Source organism: Anomaloglossus baeobatrachus, chromosome 6 (genome assembly GCF_048569485.1).
Source record: "Anomaloglossus baeobatrachus isolate aAnoBae1 chromosome 6, aAnoBae1.hap1, whole genome shotgun sequence".
NCBI lineage: Eukaryota > Metazoa > Chordata > Amphibia > Anura > Aromobatidae > Anomaloglossus > Anomaloglossus baeobatrachus.
In genome coordinates, this window is record NC_134358.1 from 162,991,832 (window position 1) to 163,014,146 (window position 22,315).

Consider the following 22,315-nt stretch of genomic DNA (forward strand, 5'->3'; position numbering starts at 1 on the left):
TATCTTGGAGAACAGATAAATATTTATCTTTGCATCATTAAGAAAGCAAAGCTGCTTGAAAAGTCATCATTGTGCTTCGCACACAATACAACGATTGTAAAGTATGCCTTATACAACAAAACAATGGATCTGGAAAAATTTCCACGTCAAGAATGTATGACCAAAGTAGAAGAGGACATGACAGCACCAGCTAGGGATATCATCAATTGTTCATTTCGAAAAGTCTCAAAACAAATCCTTTACCTCCATTTCTGCTGCAAACTTTAATTTCAGATAATTCCATAAAATAAATGTTCCTAAAGTTTTCTGTGTACATTATTGAGTACGAAGGTTTTTCAATCTCAGAACCTCAGCAGAGGATGCCATAACCTGTAAGGATTCCTGCAGAAGTTCCACAACATGTCTAGTAGGGAACAGATAAGGCTACTTTCACACATCCGGTTTTTGCTCTGCGGCACAATACGGCACTCTGCAGAAAAACCGCAAGTTTTTTTGCCGCTGGTTGCGTTTTTTTTGCATAGACTTACATTAGTGCCGTATTGTGCCGCATGGGCTTGTGTTCGGTCCGGTTTTAACCGCATGCGGCAGATTTAGCCGATGCCGCGACCGGATGGAACGTTGCCTGCAACGTTTTTTGCTCCGGCAAAAAAAACCGCATCGCGCCGCATCCGGCCACTGCGGTGCATTTTTCAATGCATGCCTATGGACACCGGATGCGGCGTGATGTGGAAAAAAACGCATCCGGCCGCCACATGCGGTTTCTTCCACTGCGCATGCTCAGTAGCGTGCCGCAACCGGAAAAAAACGGACCGGCCGCATGTAAAAACTTATGCAAAGGATGCGGTGTTTTCGCCGCATCCGTTGCATAGGTTTCACAGCCGGATTGAGCCGCACGGCTCAAACCGAATGTGTGAAAGTAGCCTAAATGTACCCTGTTTCCCCGAAAATAAGACACTGTCTTATATTTTTTTTTGCCCTGAAAAAAGCACTGTCTTATTCTGGAGGAGACATGGTTGGGGGTAAGTTTACCCCCCATCCCAGGATCGTCATACTTACCAGCCCAGGGCATCTGTCTGGCTCCCAGATCCTTCTGTGATCTCCCAGCAGGTAACGCTGCACGCCTCCCCTGTGTCTGGCTGACATCAGATCACACACACATTATATACATATATATACATATACATATATATACATATACATATATATACATATACATATACATATACATATACATATACATATACATATATATATATACACATATATATATATATACACACACATGTATATATACACACACACACACATATCAGATCACACTCACTCACACACAAACACACACCCACCCCACTTCTTCCCACCCACCCCACGATCCCAGCAGCTGTGCTGCACGCCGTGCTCCTCTGCCTCCTGCCGACACTCACAGATCCAATCGCTTATGTTCACACACAGTCACACATCAGACAGTATACATGCACACATCTGATCGCATACACTCACACACACACACCCCACTTCTCCCTGTGCCCTCCGGTGGGCGGTCCCAGCAGCTGTGCTGCACGCCGTGCTCCTCTGCCGACACTCACAGATCCAATCGCATACACTCACACACACACACACACATCCGATTGCATACACTCACACATCCGATTGCATACACTCACACACACACACAGACGATATCGCACATATGCGCTCACACACTCACAACATCCGGAGATACCACATGCTTCCGGCCATGTGATCCTCAGACAGGTCCTGGAAGGTCACTGCACCGCACAGTATCGCCGCCGAGAAGCAAGCGATATCACTGGATGTTGTGAGTGAGTGTGATCTGATGTGGATGTGTGTGTGAGAGTGAGTGAGTGTGATCTGATGTGGATGTGTGTGTGTGTGTGTGTGTGTGTGTGTGTGTGTGTGTGTGTGTGTGTGTGTGACCTTGATGCGCTCACCTGCTCCCGGTCGGCGTCTGGTAAGTATGATCGGGGGTCTTCCTTCTTCTGTCTTCTCTCTTCTGGGGGTGCCCGCTGCCTATAATGAAGTGTCCTGCAGTGTCTTTAACTCTTTCACCACTGCATGACACTTCATTATTGACCGCAGCTATGTCTTATTTTCAGGGGATGTCTTATATTAAAGCATCCCTGAAAACTCCTGCTATGTCTTATTTTCGGGGGACGTCTTATTTTCGGGGAAACACGGTAATACTATCCATAGCAGTTATAGAGGTTGGTTTTTCCACTTATTCAGGGGGTGTCAAATTGATCTATTCTTACAAGTCGACTTCAGGGAAAAAAAAACAAAAAAAAAACAAAACGATGGCCTGTCCTTAAGAAAAACCATTAAAGTTTGATCGATGCACTTTGACTACTACTTGGCAGAAATGAGAAATGTAAATGACTGGGGCTGTGGTAACAGTGTAGAGCTGCAGGGAAAAATCGGCAGTAAACAAAAAAAAAAACCCCAAAAATAAAAAAAATATACATATACATACATTTTAAATATTTTGGAATATATATTAATAAATAATAATAATAATTAGCATGTCACAATGCACCCTCAATCCCTCCCCCCAGAAGATAAAAGGCTCAATAAATATAATTAATTTTAAACAGGCAGGGGAATACATTTTAAACTGCTATTTAGTAAAAGAAACAGAAAAAAAAAAAAAAAAAATGAATGACAAAATGGACAAGCATTTCATATGTTATGCTCCCATCCTTGACACTCAAAGTCGTATCCAATGAACGGTTCTAAAAAGGGAATCCGTCAGGTCATTTATGTGTTCTAACCTACGAACAGTGTGATGTGTGTGCTAGTAACGCCTTCCCACCCATCCCTATGTTTTATTAATGTGTAATGTGAATGTATAAAAATGTGTTTTATTACTTATGTGTACCCTATGTAAATGAGCAGGGGCTCTAGCCCCATGGGCGTCGCATCGCCTTGTGGGTGTGATACGATGGATTTACATCAGTGACGTGACCATCGCTACTTGAGATCCCGCGCGTGCGCACTTACCATTCCTGCAGCCTTGTTATCCGGGTGCTTGCTTCTCATCTTCAGACGCGCTCTGCGAATGCTCAGAAGACTCCTGCGGTTCCGGTCATGCGCAGAGCACATCTGAAGACGAGAAACAAAGCACCCGGATAACAAGGCTGTGGGAATGGTAAGTGCGCATGCATGGGATCTCAAACACCGACGGTCACGTCACTGATGTAAATCCATGGTATCAAGCCACCAGTGGCGTGATATCACGGAAAACATGCAAATGCACACAGGCCGATGCAACGCCCATGGGGCTAGAGCCCCTGCTCATTTACATAGGGTACACATAATAAATAAAACATTTTTATACATACACATTAATAAAACACAGGGAAGGGTAGGAAGGGGTTACTAGTTCACACATAACACTGTTTGTAGGTTAGAACACATAAATGACCTGACAGGTTCACTTTAAAGGTGGTGCCCAGTCAAAAAGACCCAAAATATTATCCGACACTGTATAGCAGAATAATGAATTGCTTATGAGCTTAATGGTTATTATTAAAAATTCAGTTGCAGCACTAGTTATTTCGGCTGCCATGCAGATTACCTCAAGCGACTTCTTTAAGTCTCCTACAAGCACCAGGTCTTCATCTTCATCGTCACTGAGCTGATCATGAGAACAGTAGTGAGTGCTGTAAGCCGAGTGCTCCTCAATGGCTGCCAGCCAGTCCTGTAAGGAAAGCACTGATGTAAATGCACATTTAGACCCCAGTAATTCATGCTGCCGCGTTTCAGGTAGACTGAATCTAACCACCGGCTCCCTTTCACTGAATGAAGAAGTAAAGCTAGAACACAGATTGTAATTACCCCAAGTTTAGACAGTAATGCCTGACAGAATACATTTTATATGGGCCAGATCACACAACCTTTATCCTAAGTAAATATCGCGCCCCTTGTTGGCAAATTCTAGTAAAGGACGATTTTTCTTATGGATTCACGTCTCACTTCTAATGATACATACCTCTCTTGAATGCTTAAGGTTTTTGGTATAAACTTTGAAATGGTGAATGCTGTCATCAAAGCATTTTATAGAAAAAGACGCAGTGTCTGAGGACTTCACCTGCAAAAAAACCCACTGTAATTTATAAGTCTCATACACATGCAATAAAGCGTTATTTCATACCTTTACTGTGTCAAATTCCACATCAAAAAATGGTTAAGATTTGCTTTCAAACAACATTCCCATTCATGTCAACGGGAACACGGCTATAATGTTCATGTTTTTTTTCACCCATGCATTTTGTAACGGGTTACGTAGATCTTCGCAAAACTTATACTTTTGATGCAGATTTTATCACAGTTTTTACCAAAACACCCCCTATTTCTACATCACACCCAATACAAGTAAAAATGCAGAAAAAGCAAAGATGAAAAAACATCAAAAATTGTATGAAAACTAAAACCCAAAACAAGTGTTCTTACCAAACCAATGTAACTCTTAGGCCCGGTGCGCACTAGGCGTTTTTACCCGCGGATTTACCCGCGGTTTTGCTGCGGAAATTTCTTGAGAAATGTCTGAAATCTTTCTGCAGACATTTCCAAGCAAAACCTATGGGAAAAAAAAAATAGCTGTGTGCACAGTGCGTTTTTTTCTCAAGAAAATTCTTTGTGAAGATTTTCTTGAGAAAATTTCTTGAGAAAATGTGCATGTCACTTCTTTTCCGCAGGTACCTGCAGAATACCCCCGGTATTTCACTCCATTCACTGTAATGTAATTGCGAAATTCCGGGGGTATACCGCAGGTAGCAAATTATGTGCGGTATAGCCGCGATTTACCTGCGGTAATGTTCATCGATGCCTGCGGTTTTGCAGGGAGTGATGTCATTATGACAGAAGAGGAAGCGGAGCAGAGTAAACACACAGATCACACTCCCTGGACGCCGCACAGAAGCACCTCCGTGTGACCTCCAGGTGCCCGTGCAGCCGCGGGGATGACGGGCGCTGCTGTCAGGAGGAGAGATGAGATCATTACCTGCTATGACGATCTCCTGCGTCCTGACGTCACCGCGGTCACTGCTGTCTATGCCCGTCTCACGAGCGGCCCGAGACTGTCACTAGCGGTGACGTCACGGGTTCTCGCGATACTGCTGACAACGCGGCGGGCATAGAAGTCAGTGACAGCGCTGACGTCAGCAGTACAGGAGATGATCACAGCAGGTAATGATCTCATCTAACCTCCTGATGGCAGTGCTCGTCATCCCCTGCAGTGACCTGGGCTGACCTATTGATGTTAGCTCAGGTCACTGCATTACTCTCCCAGCCAATGGGGAACCTTCTGTTCTTCACTGACTGGGACAGTGACTATGGTATGGATCGTCGTGGGAACCCCCCCCCCCCTTATTGGATTACGCCGGACCCGGATTTGATTGTTCTTGTCAATAAATTGGTGAAAGAGGGAATGTGGGGAGTGTTTTTTCAAATAAAACTTTTTTTGTTGTCTATTTTTTATTTCTTACTGACTGGGTTGGTGATGTCGGGTATCTGATAGACGCGTGACATCACTAACCCCAGGGCTTGATGCCAGGTGACATTACACATCTGGCATCAACCCCATATATTACCCCGTTTGCCACCGCACCAGGGCAACGGGATGAGTTGGGGCGAAGCTCCAGAATTGGCACGTCTAATGGATGCGCCACTTCTGGGGCGGCTGCAGCCTGCTATTTTTAGGCTGGGGAGTGTCCAATAACAGTGGACCTCCCTAGTCTGAGAATATCGGACCCCAGCTGTCCGCTTTACCTTGGCTGGTGATCGAATTTGGGGGGGGGACCCCACGTTTTTTGTTTTAAATTATTTATTTAATGTAAAATAACAGCGTGGGGTGCCCTCTGTTTTGGATTACCAGCCAAGGTGAAGCTGCCAGCTGTGGTCTGCAGACTGCAGCCGTCTGTTTTACCCTAGCTTGCTACAAAAGATGGGGGGACCTCACGTCATTTTTTTTATAATTATTTATTTATTTTTTGGCTAAATACAAGGCTAGGCACCCTTTAGTGCCACATGAAAGTCACTAAAGGGTACCAGCTTAGAATATGCAGGGGGGTGGGACATTATATAGGTCTTTCTCATCTATCTATCTATTCATCTATCCATCTTTCCCTCTATCTATTATCTGTCTATCGATTATCTATCTATTATCTATATTATTTATTGCAGTTCAGCATAAAAAAACCGCAGGGATCAACCTGCGGAAAAACTGCGGCAAAATCACATGCGTTTTTCCCACGGTTTTGGTGCGTTTTTTTTATCGCAGGTGCGGTAATCTTCAACTCCCAGAAGTTTCTCAAGAAATTTTCTTGAGAAAAATCACTTTTCTAGTGCGCACATAGCCTTAGAAGTAGTACTTAAATGCAAATTTTTCAGTCCCAAAATAAATTTCACATGAACATACCCTTTCTATTCTAAACCTACAAGACTTCTTCTAAGGCCTCTTTCACACGTCCATGAAAATCACGCACGTTTTTCACGGACGTGTCAAAGGTGCGTATTGCCCTCCGTGTGCCGTGTATATGGCACTGTGATAAAACATGGAGAACAGGGACTTTCTGCTCACCTGTCTCTGGCGTTGCGGTCCATGGTGCTGATCTTCGGTCTCCGGTCATGCAGACTCCCTGCTGCTGCTGCTTCCGGCCCACAGTGGAGTCAATATGCGATGAGCATAATGAGTGGGGGTCGGAAGCAAGTGACAGCAACGGCAGAGACAGCAATGCTAGAGAAGGTGAGTATAGAATTTTTTTTTTTCCACAAGCACGTGTGTTTTCTCCGGTGCGTGTCACATGGATCACATCTGTGCGGTCAGTGTGCGGTCCGTGTGACACCCGTGATGCCGGAGAAAAACGGACATGTCTACGTGTGGAGCACACAGGCACACATATGTTTCACACGGACACACGTTCCATGGCAAAACACGCACATGAGCGCAGACCCATTGATTTTAACGGGTCTACGTATGCCCATGTCTCCAGCACGTGAGGAAATGGACCAAACACGTACCGGAGACACGGACGTGTGAAGGAGGCCTAAGAGGAGAAAAATGGCCCCATAAAGTATAGTCCTAAAAGAAGGGCTCTCCCAATATGATGTGATAACAGTCTACCCGAGAGAAACCAAGCAAAGAAGGACCAAAAGATATAATGAAAAATAATAAATACTTGATTGGATCAATAACAGTGAAAGACAAAAACCAGTAAGAGTGAAACAGATGGAGATAGAGGCAGTGTGAATGACACCTCTACCACACGATGATGACAATTTCAGGGTGGCTTTAGAAGTAAGGTGAGTGACAGCAGCACCACACCAGTGCTTCAAACGCCATTAAATCACCCATCAAAACCTTAAAGTCTATTAATCACAAGACTTATACTATTGGATATAGAACTGTTTTTATTAAAACACATTGGTTTGGTAAAACCAGGATGATAAAAATTACGAATAATCAGTTCTTACCGTGCAAACAGCTTGGGTTAGGTGTTTGCAGCCCTGCCGGTATAGACTGTTCATTGCATCTGACCTAAAAACATATTTAAATTAAAGAAGTATAATAACGGTATGCAAAAAAAAAAAAAGGTTTAACATACAAAATTTTAAATTTTTTCCTTGGCTTAAGGGATCTTTATGGTAGACATAAAGCAAAAAGAAGGTGTTGTTGTCATAGAGAATAGCTGATCCTAAAGCACATTTTTTTATAGGTTTGGTTTTTTTAATCAATGGGTGTCCTTGTCTTGAGAAAACCTTGATCACTCAAAAGTTTCCAGAGCGAACAACTCCTGCCTGAGCCAGCACACGGAGCAGAATAAGCATTCAATAATAAGTATAGTCTTGGTAGTAGAGCTGCTCGGACTTGCAAAAAACTGGGATTGGCGGATCAGTGCTCAATTAAAAAAAACCAACCCGATCTGCTCCGGAATCCGATGCTCATATAAGTCAATGTGACCAGAATCCGGAGATTAAAAACGTTGGTGGAAGGGATAGGGGGGTAGGACCGCGCACAGTATACTCAGCTAGGCTGTGTCATGGCAGCAAACTCCTTCCGGGTCACACTTTTCCCTTCCGGAGCAGACAATTCAATATTCACCGTTTTGCCCGCCTACCGGCACGTGTAATTGGTTGCAGATAGATGCGCCCCCACCCTGAGTCAGTGTCAGCTGACTGCAACCAATCACAGGCGCCAGGATGGCCGGTGGGCAGGGAAAGCAGTGCAAGTGTCTGCGGGTCAGTATGGTGAGCGTGTGGGTGATGTGATGTCAGACTCGTACAAGTCTGACATGACATCACCCGACACGGCCTGCCGCTCTCTGAACATGAGCGTGCATGTACCTAGAAAAACCATGCACACTCCTGTCAGAGTGTGCGACTGTGCCGGTGATGCGATGTCAGACTCTTGCGAGTCCCTCGCAAGGGTGATTCCGGGCTAAGAGAAACCGCATGCGGCTTTTTTTTTTATTGAAATAAATAATTTAAAAAAAAAACTAAAAAATAAAATACGACGTGCGGTCCCCCCCAATTTTCATCCCCAGCTAAGATAAAGCCAGCTGGGGGCTGATATTCTCAGCCTGCAGCTGCCCGGTATTGCCGCATCCATTTAGATGTTACAATTCCGGTGCTTTACCGGTTCTTCTCGATTGGTTAATAACAGATCACAGCTGCTACTAAACCCCAGGTTAGTAATGACACAGGCGTCTATGAGATAGCCCCATCACTAACCTGTAAATGACAGTAAAGCATAGACATAGAGAAAAATCCTCTATTTGGAATAAAATACAAAAAGACACCATCCTTCACCACTTTATTAACCCCAAACACCCTGCAGGTCCGGCGTAATCCACACGAGGTACCGCGCTGCATCCAGCTCTGCTACATGTCACAGCTAGCAGCTATAGAGAACGACCAAAGGCTGTGAGTGTAGCGATAAACGATGACTGCAGGCGGACGCTGTCACAGGTAACCAATCGCAGATGACAGGACAGCCGGTGAGCAGGGAAAGCACGGAAGGCTATATGTATGCAATGAGTCTATTGCACAGTACAGGAAGTGAATGCGCGACCCGGAAGCAGTTTGCAGCTATGACACCAAGTTTCGGTAAGTATTTTTATTATTTTCCCTTTTATTTCCCCAGTGCTGGATCCGGATCATGCAACCGGAATAACGCCCCCGGGTCCGGCACCCGGCCATCTTTGAAACCGGGCGGATCCAGACTTTACAGTCTGGATCTGCTCAGCCCTACTTGGTAATCTATGCTTTCCATTGATCTGTACTAGCTCTGCATGTCTGCTCAGGCAGGAGCTGTTTGTTTCAGTAGACAGACCAAACTGCACAATTCTTCGGGGACTTTTGAGCGACTTCTAATTGCAATTAAAAATGCCTTCAACATATGTATTAAACACACAACACATACCATCTATAAGTTTAGAAGAGGAAGGACAAATTCAGCGAGCAATACAGCAGAGCCGAGTGTCATGCGAGTGTCCCTGCGACTGAGGTCTGATCGTGAGAGTGGACCTCAGCTGCAGAGGGGAGGGCCGGCACTGCAGAGGGGAGGTCCGGCACTGCAGAGGGGAGGGATTAATATAGCCGGCTATTGTCATTCTCGCACTGCACTCGCGGTACACCGGTGTACCGCAAGTGCAGTGAGATTTTTCTCTCGCCCCATAGACTTGAATGGGTGCGAGAGAAAACAGTATTGCATTACAGTCGCAGCATGCTGCGATTGTTTTCTCGGTTAGATTAGGGCTAAGAAAATAATCGCTCACGGGTGCTGACAAACAGGCTAATATTGGTCCGAGTGGAATGCGATTTTTTTTTTATAGAACTCAACTCGCACCAATTTTTATGCCGTGTGGCTCAGGCCTTAGCCACAGCAATGAGCGGTGATGTCACTCAGGTAATTTACAGTCATAGCTGGAGGTTTTCCATGATCCTCCACCTGTGATTGCAGGTAATTTGGAACCTCGTGTGGATTACGTAGGACATGGGTATTTTTAGGATTAATACAGGAGTGAAAGAGGGCTTTTTGGATTTAAATTCAAATAAACACAAACACTGAAAAAATCCTTTATTTCTTTTCACGTACATAATAGTGATTAGTGATTTGTGTGTATGTGTGTGTGTGTGCGTGTGAGCATGTTCCGCCGCTGCAGGACCTTGATGTGTGGATGCGATGTGATGTGTGTGTGATGTGTGTGTGAGAGTGAGTGTGAGCCGGTGTACATTGGTAACTATGATACACATCGGGTAACTAAGGGACCTTAGTTACCCGATGTGTATAATGGTTACCAGCTTTCACGGCCTCCGTCAAGATCCCAGCATCGCAAGGTTATGTCTGGCGCTGCTGGGATCCTGATGGAGCCGGTGTAGAAGCAAGCGATATCCCAGGATGTTGTGAGTGTGTGGATGTGATGTGTGAGGTGTGTGTGAGAGGGAGTGTGATCTGATGTGTGTGTACTCACCTGGGAATCGGAGCTACGTGTCAGTTGGGCCAGAGCGAGCGTGCATTGCGTGAGGGGGGCGGGGCCTGCAGAGAGCCGGGGCGAGAGGCCAATCCGTGTGGGGGGGCGGGGCCATGGCGAGCCCAGCGGCCAATCAGCTTTGTGTCACCGTAAGGACACAATGTCACCGGAAGGACACAATTTTGAAGCATGACAGACAGACAGAATAAGGCAATTATATATATAGATGTGGCACGCTAAAATGTTATATAACAAAGAACTTACTGTTTTTGAAACCAAGACATAACGCCATGCTCCAGAACCACCCAAAAGAGCTTCCACCCAAAGAAACGAGAACTCTGAAAGGTAAAATTTATTTTTCTGTAAATTAAATTTCACAAGCGCCAGAACCATTAGCACTGTTTACAATCAGGGGTTGGCTGGTAAATTTTAGCCTATAGAGGAACTACACAGTTGCTGTCATGATGGATGATGGCTTTGGGATAGTGGGAAATCGGGGCTCCTAGGCTGTCTCTCAAGCTAGGGGCCCTATGCTATCCTCACTATCAGGGACCCTCCTAATGGTGGAAAGGCCTGAGTCCCCTTCCTGGCCCTGCTCCTGATCAGTCTTTATCCAATTCCCCCTCCCCAAGGGAGGGATGGGACAGGAGTATTTTGAAGCCACAGGAATAGCCAGACAAGGAAAAAAAAAAAAAAAAACTTTGTCACACAGTATACACACACACACACACACACACACACACACACACACACGATAAGACAATAAGAGATTCAGGATGAAAACAAGAGCAGGAAGGAAATACAAAACAATAGGGGTACACTCCATAACAGCACCAAGCATAAAGCACCACTACACACAACTTTCAGCAGAGTTTAGGACACCACACCTCACAGATCAAACACAGAATAAACTATAGCTGGCATGGGTCTACAAAACTTTGATGCGGCCAGCATGTAATTTATATTTTCAGCTAAGAGGGTTAGTATGGCTAACTATAAATGGTAAATATATTTAAAGACAACAAACCTTGCATAACGGACCTTCAAATCTCTCAAGATTTTTCATTAAAAACTGTAAGAAATAAATTAAGGAAATGTTACAAAACAGATTTATAGTTTTAGCTCAGTATATCAAGAAGTGCTTACCTTTCCAGTCTTGCTTTGTAGCACTTGCTTGATTTCTATACGTTGGGCTAGATCTATTGGTTTCTGGTCTAAAAAAAAATAGATATGGTGAGTAAAAAGTTGACAAAGAAAAGGAACTAAGTAAATCAATTCAGTTACAGGATTGTATGTGAAATATAGATGAAGGACAATTTGAGACAAAACAAATACTATCAAATAAGGCTCCATTCAGACCTAATTTTCTGTATCAACATACTGGTCAAAGGTCTGCATCCACCTGATCATGCAATCATTTTCCTTGTTCTTATTAGAATGTGCAGATTGTAGATTAGGACTGATGGCAGCAAAACCATATGGGAACATGTATGGAAACACCGAGTAAAGAAACAAGTGTTAAACTGAGGAATTCAAAAGGGAACCTGTCAGGTGCAATATGCACCCAGATCCACGAGCAGTGTCTAATCCTTGCTTAACTGTCCCCGTATCTAGTAGCATAGATCAGAAATCTTTAGAAAACAAGTATTTCTAAAGATCCTTTATGATATGCTAATGAGACCAGAGACTAATTGCAAGGGTGTTAGTTTCCTGCGCTCATTCCGCCCTCTTCGCATGTTAGCACACCCACAGGGCCATGCTAACATGGCATTCAATGCCCACTGCCCAGCGTCATCAGCGGTGACACGCGTACCCATGGCCATTGTCACCGCTTCAGAATGCCGGGCTTAGGGACAGGGCGCATGATCAGAAGGCTGGTGCCAGTGATCCACTTAGTTATGGGTTAGTGTACCTAATTATTCTATACATGAACTCTATGTCAATAGGAATCGTGTTATCCCCGATGGTTTAATAACGTCTGTGCACACAACCTAGTGCAGTTAACTCTGTAGTGACTATTTTGTTGCTTTTTCAGAATTTTTTGCCACCAGTAACCATTATCAGATAAAAGATCTGCATGGGGTTTATTTTTTGTGGGTTCAGTTAAAGATGTTATCCAGGACTTTTAATTAACTTTGTGCATGTGGCTAATAACTAACAGGCAGATAGTTATTAGCTACCTGTCTGTCCTTCACAGGCAAAATTTCTGCTGGCTCAGCAGGAGAGTCTGCTGCTTCAACTCACCACTAGTCAACAGAGCAAGGCTATGTGCGCACGGTGCGTTTTTCAGGTGCGTTTTTCGCCTCAAAACTGCATGACTTTGCTTCCCCAGCAAAGTCTATGAGTTTTCATTTTTGCTGTCCGCACACAACTTTTTTTTTTTAAGCTGCGTTTTTGAGCTTAAAAAAAAAAAATGGACATGTCAATTTTTTCCTGCGTTTTTCTGTGTTTTCCCCCATGCAATGCATTGGAAAAACGCAGAGATCAAAAACGCAGCCAAAAATAAACCAAAACACAGTAAAAACGCATGCGTTTTTACCAATGTGTTTTTTGCGCGTTTTTTGTAGCGGGTGCGTTTTTATGCGTTTGTGCGTTTTTAGCAGCCAAAAATGCAGCGTCAAAAAAGCGCAGCGTGCACACACAGCCCAACTCTTCCTCTTTGCTCTGTAGATAGTGTCTCTGCAGACATCATGCTGACTGATAGCTAGCTCCCCGCTGTCTGTCTGTCAGCCTGACATTAGCAGAGACACTCTGCTGACCGAGCACAGCAGATAAACAGATGCTGCTTCATTGACGTGACATCTGTGGAAACCGCAGAATCACCAGTCGGATCGGTTAGTGACCACTGAGCCAGCAGGGATCGGCAATGAGCAAAATAGGCAGGTTCTTAGCAACTACCTGCCTATTCTTAGGACCATACATGAAAATAATAAAAATCCTATTTAACCCCTTTAAGTTTTAATTAATCCTATTTTGGATCACTTTTTAGGTTATGTTCTCATTTATCCTGTGCTGTACACTGAACATTTGCATTGGGGAATTAACGTGTAATTCTGCAAAATATGTGTTATAAAGAGAAACTAGGAAACCCCAGTGTGATTAAACAGTGAAGCACAGGATAAGTGTGAACTGAGGCTTACAATCTGATTTTTTGGGGAGGCAAAATGAAAAAAAAAAAAAAATAAAAATAAATAAAAAGGAAACAGCAGTTCAGGAATTGCTGTTATTTTGATACACAAGATTTATATAGGGTTTTTAGGCGTTACTACATATGCACATTAAGAACGATTCTGTTGAAAAAAAAAAGTGTATATTCATTGCCATTTTCTCAGAGCTACAAGTTATTTTACCTCTGACCAGTCCCGCGGTGTCATCATGTGACTGCAACTTCTGTTTGGCAGCAAATCAGAGGTTACGTCCCAAGCACTCAATGTAAGTCGATGAGGCAAGAACAAGGCTCAGAGTTGTATTGAGTTGTGATCTCCGGCGGGCTCAATGAAACACTGGAGCTGCCGGCAGGTCACAAGTCACAGGAGAACGACCAAAGTGGCACTGGAAAAAGATGGTGAAGAGGGCACTCAGCCCCTCCACTATGGCATTTCAGATTTTGTAGTGCGCATATTTGTTTTTAAATGTTTTTTTCTTAATAAAATATTTGCATTTTATATATTTTGCCTAGAAGCTGCATCATCTTTCTCTTTTTGCACAAGTACGACACATGGCAGTGCTGCATTACAAGTGTTTATTAATCATCTGGATCACGTGGACTTCATATCCAGGGTGGGCTAGTTTTTATTGGCAAAACATTTTATGCTCTTTGGGTTTTTTTTTTTTTTAGAATTTTTTTGTTTGTGGTCAAATCCCTACTGCACTGGTTGGAGATTTATAGGACTCACCCTTGGACAAAAAAAGAGAATTTTGTTTACTTACCGTAAATTCTTTTTCTTATAGTTCCGTAATGGGAGACCCAGACCATGGGTGTATAGCTTCTGCCTCCGGAGGACACACAAAGTACTACACTAAAAAGTGTAGCTCCTCCCTCTGAGCATATACACCCCCTGGATAACCAAATATAGCCAGTTTAGTGCAAAAGCTGAAGGAGAATAGCCACCCACAAGTAGAGATAGAGCAAAAAACCGGAACAACCGGAGTCTCTGTCTACAACAACAGCCGGTGATAACACGCGGAACAAGAAACTGCCAACAGGCAACAGGGAGGGTGCTGGGTCTCCCATTACGGAACTATAAGAAAAAGAATTTACGGTAAGTAAACAAAATTTTCTTTTTCTTCATCGTTCCTATGGGAGACCCAGACCATGGGACGCCTCAAAGCAGTCCATGGGTGGGAATAAACAGAAAACTGAGAAGTAGGCGAAACCTAACTTCACAAATCGGCGACAGCCGCCTGAAGGATGCGTCTGCCCAAGCTCGCATCTGCCGAAGCATGAGCATGCACTTGGCAGTGCTTCGAAAAGGTGTGCAGACTAGACCAAGTGGCAGCCTGACAGACCTGCTGAGCCGTAGCCTGGTGCCTGAAAGCCCAAGAGGCACCGACAGCTCTGGTCGAGTGTGCCTTGATCCCCGGCGGGGGAGGCACTTGAGTACACTGGTAGGCATCAGAAATGGCCGACCTAATCCAACGAGCCAGGGTCGGTTTAGAAGCCGAGAGGCCCTTACGCCGACCTGTGGTCAGCACAAAAAGAGAGGTGCACCGCCTAAGAACAGCGGTGCGTGACACATAGATCCAGAGCGTCCTCACCAGATCTAAAGTATGCAACGCTTTTTCAAAGCGATGAACAGGAGCCGGACAAAAGGAAGGCAATGAAATGTCCTGGTTAAGGTGGAAAGGAGATACCACCTTAGGGAGAAAGTCCGGAGTTGGACGGAGAATCACCTTGTCTTGATGAAAAACCAAAAAAGGTGACTCCGAAGAGAGAGCAGCTAAATCAGAGACTCTCCTGAGGGAAGTTATGGCCACTAGAAAGACGACTTTCTGTGAAAGACGAAACAAAGAAACCTCCCTAAGAGGCTCAAAGGGGGGTTTCTGCAAGGCCGTGAGGTCCAGATTAAGGTCCCAGGGATCCAAAGGCCGCCGGTAAGGCGGAATGATGTGAGATGCGCCCTGCATAAAAGGTGCACACCTGAGCCAGCCGGGCAATACGCCACTGGAACAACACTGACAGAGCCGAGACCTGTCCCTTGAGGGAATTGAGGGATAGTCCTAGCTGCAGACCAGACTGTAGAAAGGACAGGATGGTCGGCAAGGAAAAAGGCCAAGGGGCATGGCCGGAAGAACGACACCAGGACAGGAAAATTCTCCAAGTCCTGTGATAAATTTTGGCCGAGGAAGACTTCCGAGCCTGAGTCATAGTGGAGATGACTTCAGGAGGAATGCCAGAAGTCGTCAAGATCCAGGACTCAAGAGCCACGCCATCAATCTGAGAGCCGCAGAATTCTGGCGGAAAAACGGACCTTGTGAGAGAAGGTCTGGGCGGTCCGGGAGATGCCACGGCACCTCTACGGACAGATGGAGCAGGTCTGGGTACCAAGCTCGCCTGGGCCAGTCTGGAGCAATGAGGATGACCCGACGGCCCTCCATTCTGATCTTGCGCAGGACTCTGGGCAAGAGAGCTAGAGGGGGAAACACGTAAGACAGACGAAACTGGGACCAATCCTGAACCAGCGCGTCCGCTGCAAAGGCCTGAGGATCGTGGGAGCGAGCCACGTAAACCGGGACCTTGTTGTTGTGCCGGGATGCCATTAGATCCACTTCCGGAGTGCCCCACTTGCGGCAGATTGACCGAAACACTGCCGGATGCAGAGCCCACTCGCCGCTGTCCACGGTTTGACGGCTGAGATAATCTGTCTCCCAGTTTTCTACGCCTGGGATGTGGACTGCGGATATGGTGGACTTGGAGTCCTCCGTCCACTGAAGGATGCGTTGAACCTCCAACATTGCCAGGCGGCTGCGAGTCCCGCCCTGGTGATTGATGTAGGCAACCGCTGTCGCGTTGTCTGACTGGACTCGAATGTGCTTGCCCGCCAACAGGTGGTGAAAGGCTACGAGAGCTAGGAGCACAGCTCTGATTTCCAGCACATTGATCGAGAGGGCTGATTCGGACGGAGTCCAAGTGCTCTGTGCTCGGTGGTGGAGAAATACTGCTCCCCAGCCGGATAGACTGGCATCCGTGGTGAGGATCACCCAGGACGGGGCCAGGAAGGAGCGTCCCTGGGACAGAGAGAGGGGCCGAAGCCACCACTGAAGAGAGACCCTGGTCTGTGGCGACAGAGCCACCAACCTGTGCAAGGAAGAAGTCCGCTTGTCCCAACAGCGGAGAATGTTCAGCTGCAGAGGACGCAGATGGAACTGGGCAAAGGGAACCGCTTCCATTGACGCCACCATCTGACCCAGCACCTGCATTAGGTGCCTGATGGAATGACGGCGGGGCCTCAGCAGAGAGCGCACCGCCAGATGGAGGGACTGCTGTTTGACTAAGGGCAACTTGACAAGTGCCGGCAAAGTCTCGAATTGCATCCCTAGGTACATGAGATTCTGGGTCGGAGTCAGAGTGGACTTGGGCAGATTGACAAGCCACCCGAATTGAACAAGAGTGGCGAGAGTGAGCGAGACACTCCGCTGACAGTCTGCACTGGATGAAGCCTTGACTAGAAGGTCGTCCAGGTAAGGAATCACTGCCAACCCCTGGAGGTGCAGAACCGCAACCACTGCTGCCATGACCTTGGTGAATACTCGAGGAGCCGTGGCTAACCCGAAGGGGAGAGCCACGAATTGGAAATGTTCCTCTCCGATTGCAAAACGTAGCCAACGCTGGTGTGAAACTGCAATTGGCACATGCAGATAGGCATCTCTGAGGTCGATGGATGCCAGGAAATCTCCTTGGGTCATTGAGGCAATGACTGATCGCAGAGACTCCATGCGAAAATGCCGCACCTGAACATGCTTGTTGAGAAGCTTGAGATCCAGGATGGGCCGGAAGGAACCGTCCTTTTTGGGGACTAGGAAGAGATTTGAGTAGAAACCTCTGAACCGTTCCCTGGCGGGAACCGGTACAATTACTCCGTTGGCCTGCAAGGATGCCACGGCCTGAGAGAAGGCGGCGGCCTTGGAGCAGGGGGGAGTGGACAGAAAAAATCTGTTTGGCGGGCTGGAAGAGAATTCTATCCTGTAGCCGTGGGAGATGATATCCCGCACCCACTGATCGGAGACGTGTTGAAACCACACGTCGCCAAAGTGGGAGAGCCTGCCACCGACCAAGGACGTTGCTGGCTCGGCCAGATAGTCAAGAGGAGGCTGCCTTGGTGGCAGCAGCTCCTGCGGACTTCTGTGGACGCGGCTTCATGCGCCAGTTGGGCTTCTGGTCCTTGGCTGAGTTAGTGGACGAGGCCGAGGGCTTAGACGACCAGTTAGAGGAACGAAAGGAACGAAACCTCGACTGGTTCCTGCCCTGGACAGGTTTTCTGGTTTTAGTCTGTGGCAAGAAGTACTCTTCCCACCAGTAGCTTCCTTAATAATCTCATCCAGTTGTTCACCGAACAGCCTGGACCCAGCAAAAGGGAGCCCAGCCAGGTACTTCTTTGAAGAAGCATCTGCCTTCCACTCTCGCAGCCACAAGATCCTGCGGATAGCGAGGGAATTAGCCGAAGCCACCGCAGTGCGGTGAGAAACCTCCAGCATGGCAGACATGGCGTAGGTTGAAAAGGCTGAAGCCTGGGAAGTTAAGGCAACCATTTCAGGCATAGAGTCCCTAGTGAGGGAATGCATCTCCTCCAGAGAAGCAGAGATGGCCTTGAGAGCCCACACTGCTGCAAAAGATGGGGAGAACGAGGCCCCTGCCGCCTCATATACAGATTTGGCCAGAAGGTCAACCTGGTGGTCAGTGGGATACTTAAGTGAGGTGCCATCAGCCACTGATACAACTGTCCGGGCTGAGAGTCTAGACACCGGAGGGTCTACCTTTGGTAGTGAGCCCACTCCTTGACCACCTCTGGTGGAAAAGGAAAACTGTCATCAGAACCATGCTTTGGGAAGCGTTTGTCAGGACAGGCCCTGGGCTTGGTCACAGTGGCCTGAAAACTGAAGTGGTTAAAGAACACACTCCTTGTTCTCTTAGGCAAGGTAAACTGGTGCTTTTCTGCCAGAGAGGGTTGTTCCTCTGATACTGGCGAATTGAGGTCCAGTACAGAATTAATGGATGCAATCAAATCACTAACATCTGCGTCACCCTCGGTCAGATCAATGGGGCACATGGAGGTAGCGTCCGAGCCCCTAGAAAAGACATCCTCCTCGTCCTGCGAGTCAGCTTGTGAATCAGAGCCGCGGGACGAGGAAGGAGAGGGGACCCTGCGTCTCCTTTTAGGAGGACGGGGTCTGGGAGCAGATGAAGAATCCTCTGTGAGCTCTGGAGAGCGAGCCGAAGCAGCAGAGGCGCCCTGAGAAGGGGGCTGATGCATGCTCAGCAGAGTTCGGGACAACTCTCCCATGGAGTCGGCAAAGGACTGGGAGATAGACTTAGAGAAGGATTCTACCCAAGCCGGGGGTTCAGCCACCGGGGCCGGAGCAGCCGGAGGGACCACTGGGGAGACTACAGGCTGAGGCACCACCATGTTAGAGCAGGCATCGCAATGTGGATATGTGCTCGGTTCAGGCAGTACGAGCTTACATGCAGTGCATATTGAGTACAGCCTTGCTCCTAGTGTGAGACATGCTGCTGAGGTGGGGGCTCTGAGCCAGGATGACCCCCAGAGAGTGTATAAGAAGGTCCACAACCGGAGGTTGTGGCTTACCAGACCGTTTGTGTGCCCTCCAGATCCCACAGCTCGGACCCCCAGACAGATTAGCAGAGATGCTGCAGCCAGCGCCGATCAGTGTGAGAACGCTGATAAAATGGCGCCGGAGCGAGGAGAGGGGGCGGGGCCTAGTCAAAGAGCGGGATCCGGAGGGCCAAGGAGATATACAGGGGAGGGAAACATCTCCTCAGAGAGGAGTGTCCTCCCCTGTGCCGAACGGCCGGTGGGCGGAGCCGCACTGTCCCCCTGCATGACTGACATGCAGGGGCAGTGAAAACGAAACTAGGCCTCAGGCGAAGCCGGGGCCTAAATTTTACAATGCGGCCGGCGCGCAGTCACCCTCGGCGCGGTTCTCTGGTGAAAACCAGAGAACCGGGCGGAAATGTCACAAAGGTTAAATAACACACGCTCCCCAACATTAAAGTGCAAGGGACCCCCCTGACAATAACGTCTCAATACTTAGCTTGTGAGATGCAGGGCCAGGTCCCTGAGGGATGAGTGCTCCGTCCGGCAGGATCCTGAAAGGGCTGCGGATGGAGACCGGTCTCCTGCAAGGCAGTGAGAACCGTGCTGGCTCCCACTTCAAGCCAGAGCCCGAGGGATGGTGAAGGAGCGCGGCATGTAAGGCTCCAGCCCTGAAATCAACCTTAACAACACCGCCGACACAGTGGGGTGAGAAGGGACATGCCGGGGGTCCAGGCTTGGACCCGCTTTTCTTCCAACTCTTTAAAATCAAAAATCAGATGAGAATGCATGTGTGGATGTGTGCCTCCTGAACACAAAGCATTGAACTGGCTATATTTGGTTATCCAGGGGGTGTATATGCTCAGAGGGAGGAGCTACACTTTTTAGTGTAGTACTTTGTGTGTCCTCCGGAGGCAGAAGCTATACACCCATGGTCTGGGTCTCCCATAGGAACGATGAAGAAATAATGACAAGATGAAGTGAAATAAATCTGATCATACATGAGAGGTGAGTCTCGGGCATACAGGCACAAACTGGGATGTCACCATGGGCCAACACTGTACTACAATACTTACGGTTCTTTCACATCAGCGTTTTTTGTTTGTTTTTTTTTAACTGAGGCATGAATAGATTTTTTGCTGCAAAGCAGGATCCATTACAAATGCTTTGTCATTTCAATGCATTTGCAATGGAAGTGCGGCAAGATGCGGTCACTTGCGGCATACACTGGATCCGGTGAAATGCGGTATTTTATCTTTTCTCAAAAACGATACTTGTAGCGTTTTTGACCTCCGACAAAATACTGCATCTCACCAGATCCTTCATATTGTGGCGGTATCTGCAATGCAGTTCAATGAGCACCGGATCCTGCTGTACCGGAAGTCACCACTTCTGATAGGCAAGATCCTGTTGTCTGTACGGAGCATGCACAGAAAGTAGTTCCTCCCCTGTGTTTTCTGATATAGTGGAGCTGCATCAGTTGAAGAAAGAAGATATAAGACCAGGATCGTGGACGGGTGAGTGGAAGTAATAAAGATGGAGTCCCTAAGTGTGTCTGTGTATTTATTTCTAATAAAATATTTTTTTTCTGTGTGATGTCTTTGTTTTTAACCCTTTATTGGAGATTCTTAATGGCCGGGTCAAACTTGGCCTGACATTAAGAATCTCGGGCTTTATATCAGCTGGTAAAACAAGCTGGTATTAACCCCTTATTATCCAGCGTGCCACCCGACACCAGGGCTGCTGGAAGAGTTGGATACAGCGCTAGACGATGGCGATTCTATGAAAGCGCCATTTTCTGGGGCGGCTGTGGATTGCAATTCGCAGCGTGGGGGCGGCAGAAATCTTGGACCATCCTGCTCTGCGGATTCCAATCCCCAGCTGCATAGTTATACCTGGCTGGACACAAAAATTGGGCGAAGCCCACATCATTTTTTTTTTAAATTATTTCATGAAATTCATGAAATAATTAAAAAAAGGGCTTCCCTATATTTTTGGTTTCCAGTCGGGTACAAATAGGGAGCTGGGGGCAGCCTGTACCTGCCTGCTGTACTTAACTAGCATACAAAAATATGGAAAAGCCCACGGTTTTGGGATTTTTTTTTTAGTTTTTGGGCAAAAAAAAAAAAAAAATAATAATGGACATGGGATTTTACTGCTCACCAATCCCTACTTCTGACCACACAGCAAGCAGAACAAGAAATCAGATCAGCTGACTCCAGTGTCGGCCGATTACTTGTTCTGTGTTCTGCTGCATCCATCGCAGTATGTGCGGGCTGTGAGGTCAGCGGAGTTCGGCCGACACCGTGGTCGACTTATCTGAACTCAGTTGACCTCACAGCCCGCACACGCTGCGATGGATGCAGCGGTACACACAAAAAGTAATCGGCCGACACTGGAGTCAACTCATCTGATTGCTTGTTCTGCTGGCTATGAAGTCAGGAGTTCAGTTGAGTTTAGATCAGCCGACTTCGGTGCCGGCCGAACACAGCTGAATTCCACAGCCCGCACACGCTGCGATGGATGTAGGGGACACGCAACAATTATTCTTCCGACACTTGAGTCAGCTGATCTGAACTCAGCTGAACTCCTGACCACACAGCCCGCACACGGTCACACGTGATCGGCAGCAGGCAAAGAATGCTGTTAACCTGCATCTATCACAGCGTGTGTGGGCTGTGAGATCAGGAGTTCAGCTGACTCCAGTGTCGGACGATAAATTCTGTGTCCCGCTGCATCCATCGCAAGTAGAAGTAGAAGGATCCGGTAAAAAAGAGAATTTTGTTACTTACCATAAATTCTTTTTCTTATAGTTCCGTCATGGGAGACCCAGACCATGGGTGTATAGCTTCTGCCTCCGGAGGACACACAAAGTACTACACTCAAAACGTGTAGCTCCTCCCTCCTAGCATATACACCCCCTGCTAGCCAGTCCTAGCCAGTTTAGTGCAAAAGCTGAAGGAGGACATCCACCCACAAGTAGAGACAGAGCAAAACCCGGAACAACCGGAACCTCTGTCTACAACAACAACAGCCGGTGAAGACACACGGAAC

The 22,315-nt window shown here is 46.9% G+C and overlaps 1 protein-coding gene across 3 annotated transcripts in view; it reads right to left on the reverse strand.

The window, feature by feature from the left end:
* Positions 1 to 22,315, reverse strand: part of OSBPL1A (oxysterol binding protein like 1A) — a 316,689-nt gene that overhangs the window by 174,627 nt on the left and 119,747 nt on the right. For all 3 annotated transcript variants that reach the window (XM_075353345.1, XM_075353346.1, XM_075353347.1), the window contains 6 exons: positions 11,637 to 11,704; positions 11,518 to 11,562; positions 10,755 to 10,828; positions 7,492 to 7,555; positions 4,010 to 4,108; positions 3,596 to 3,718 (listed from right to left, as the gene is read on the reverse strand). In XM_075353345.1, coding sequence (XP_075209460.1) covers positions 3,596 to 3,718; positions 4,010 to 4,108; positions 7,492 to 7,555; positions 10,755 to 10,828; positions 11,518 to 11,562; positions 11,637 to 11,704 — 473 coding nt within the window. The remainder of the gene's footprint in view (positions 1 to 3,595; positions 3,719 to 4,009; positions 4,109 to 7,491; positions 7,556 to 10,754; positions 10,829 to 11,517; positions 11,563 to 11,636; positions 11,705 to 22,315) is intronic.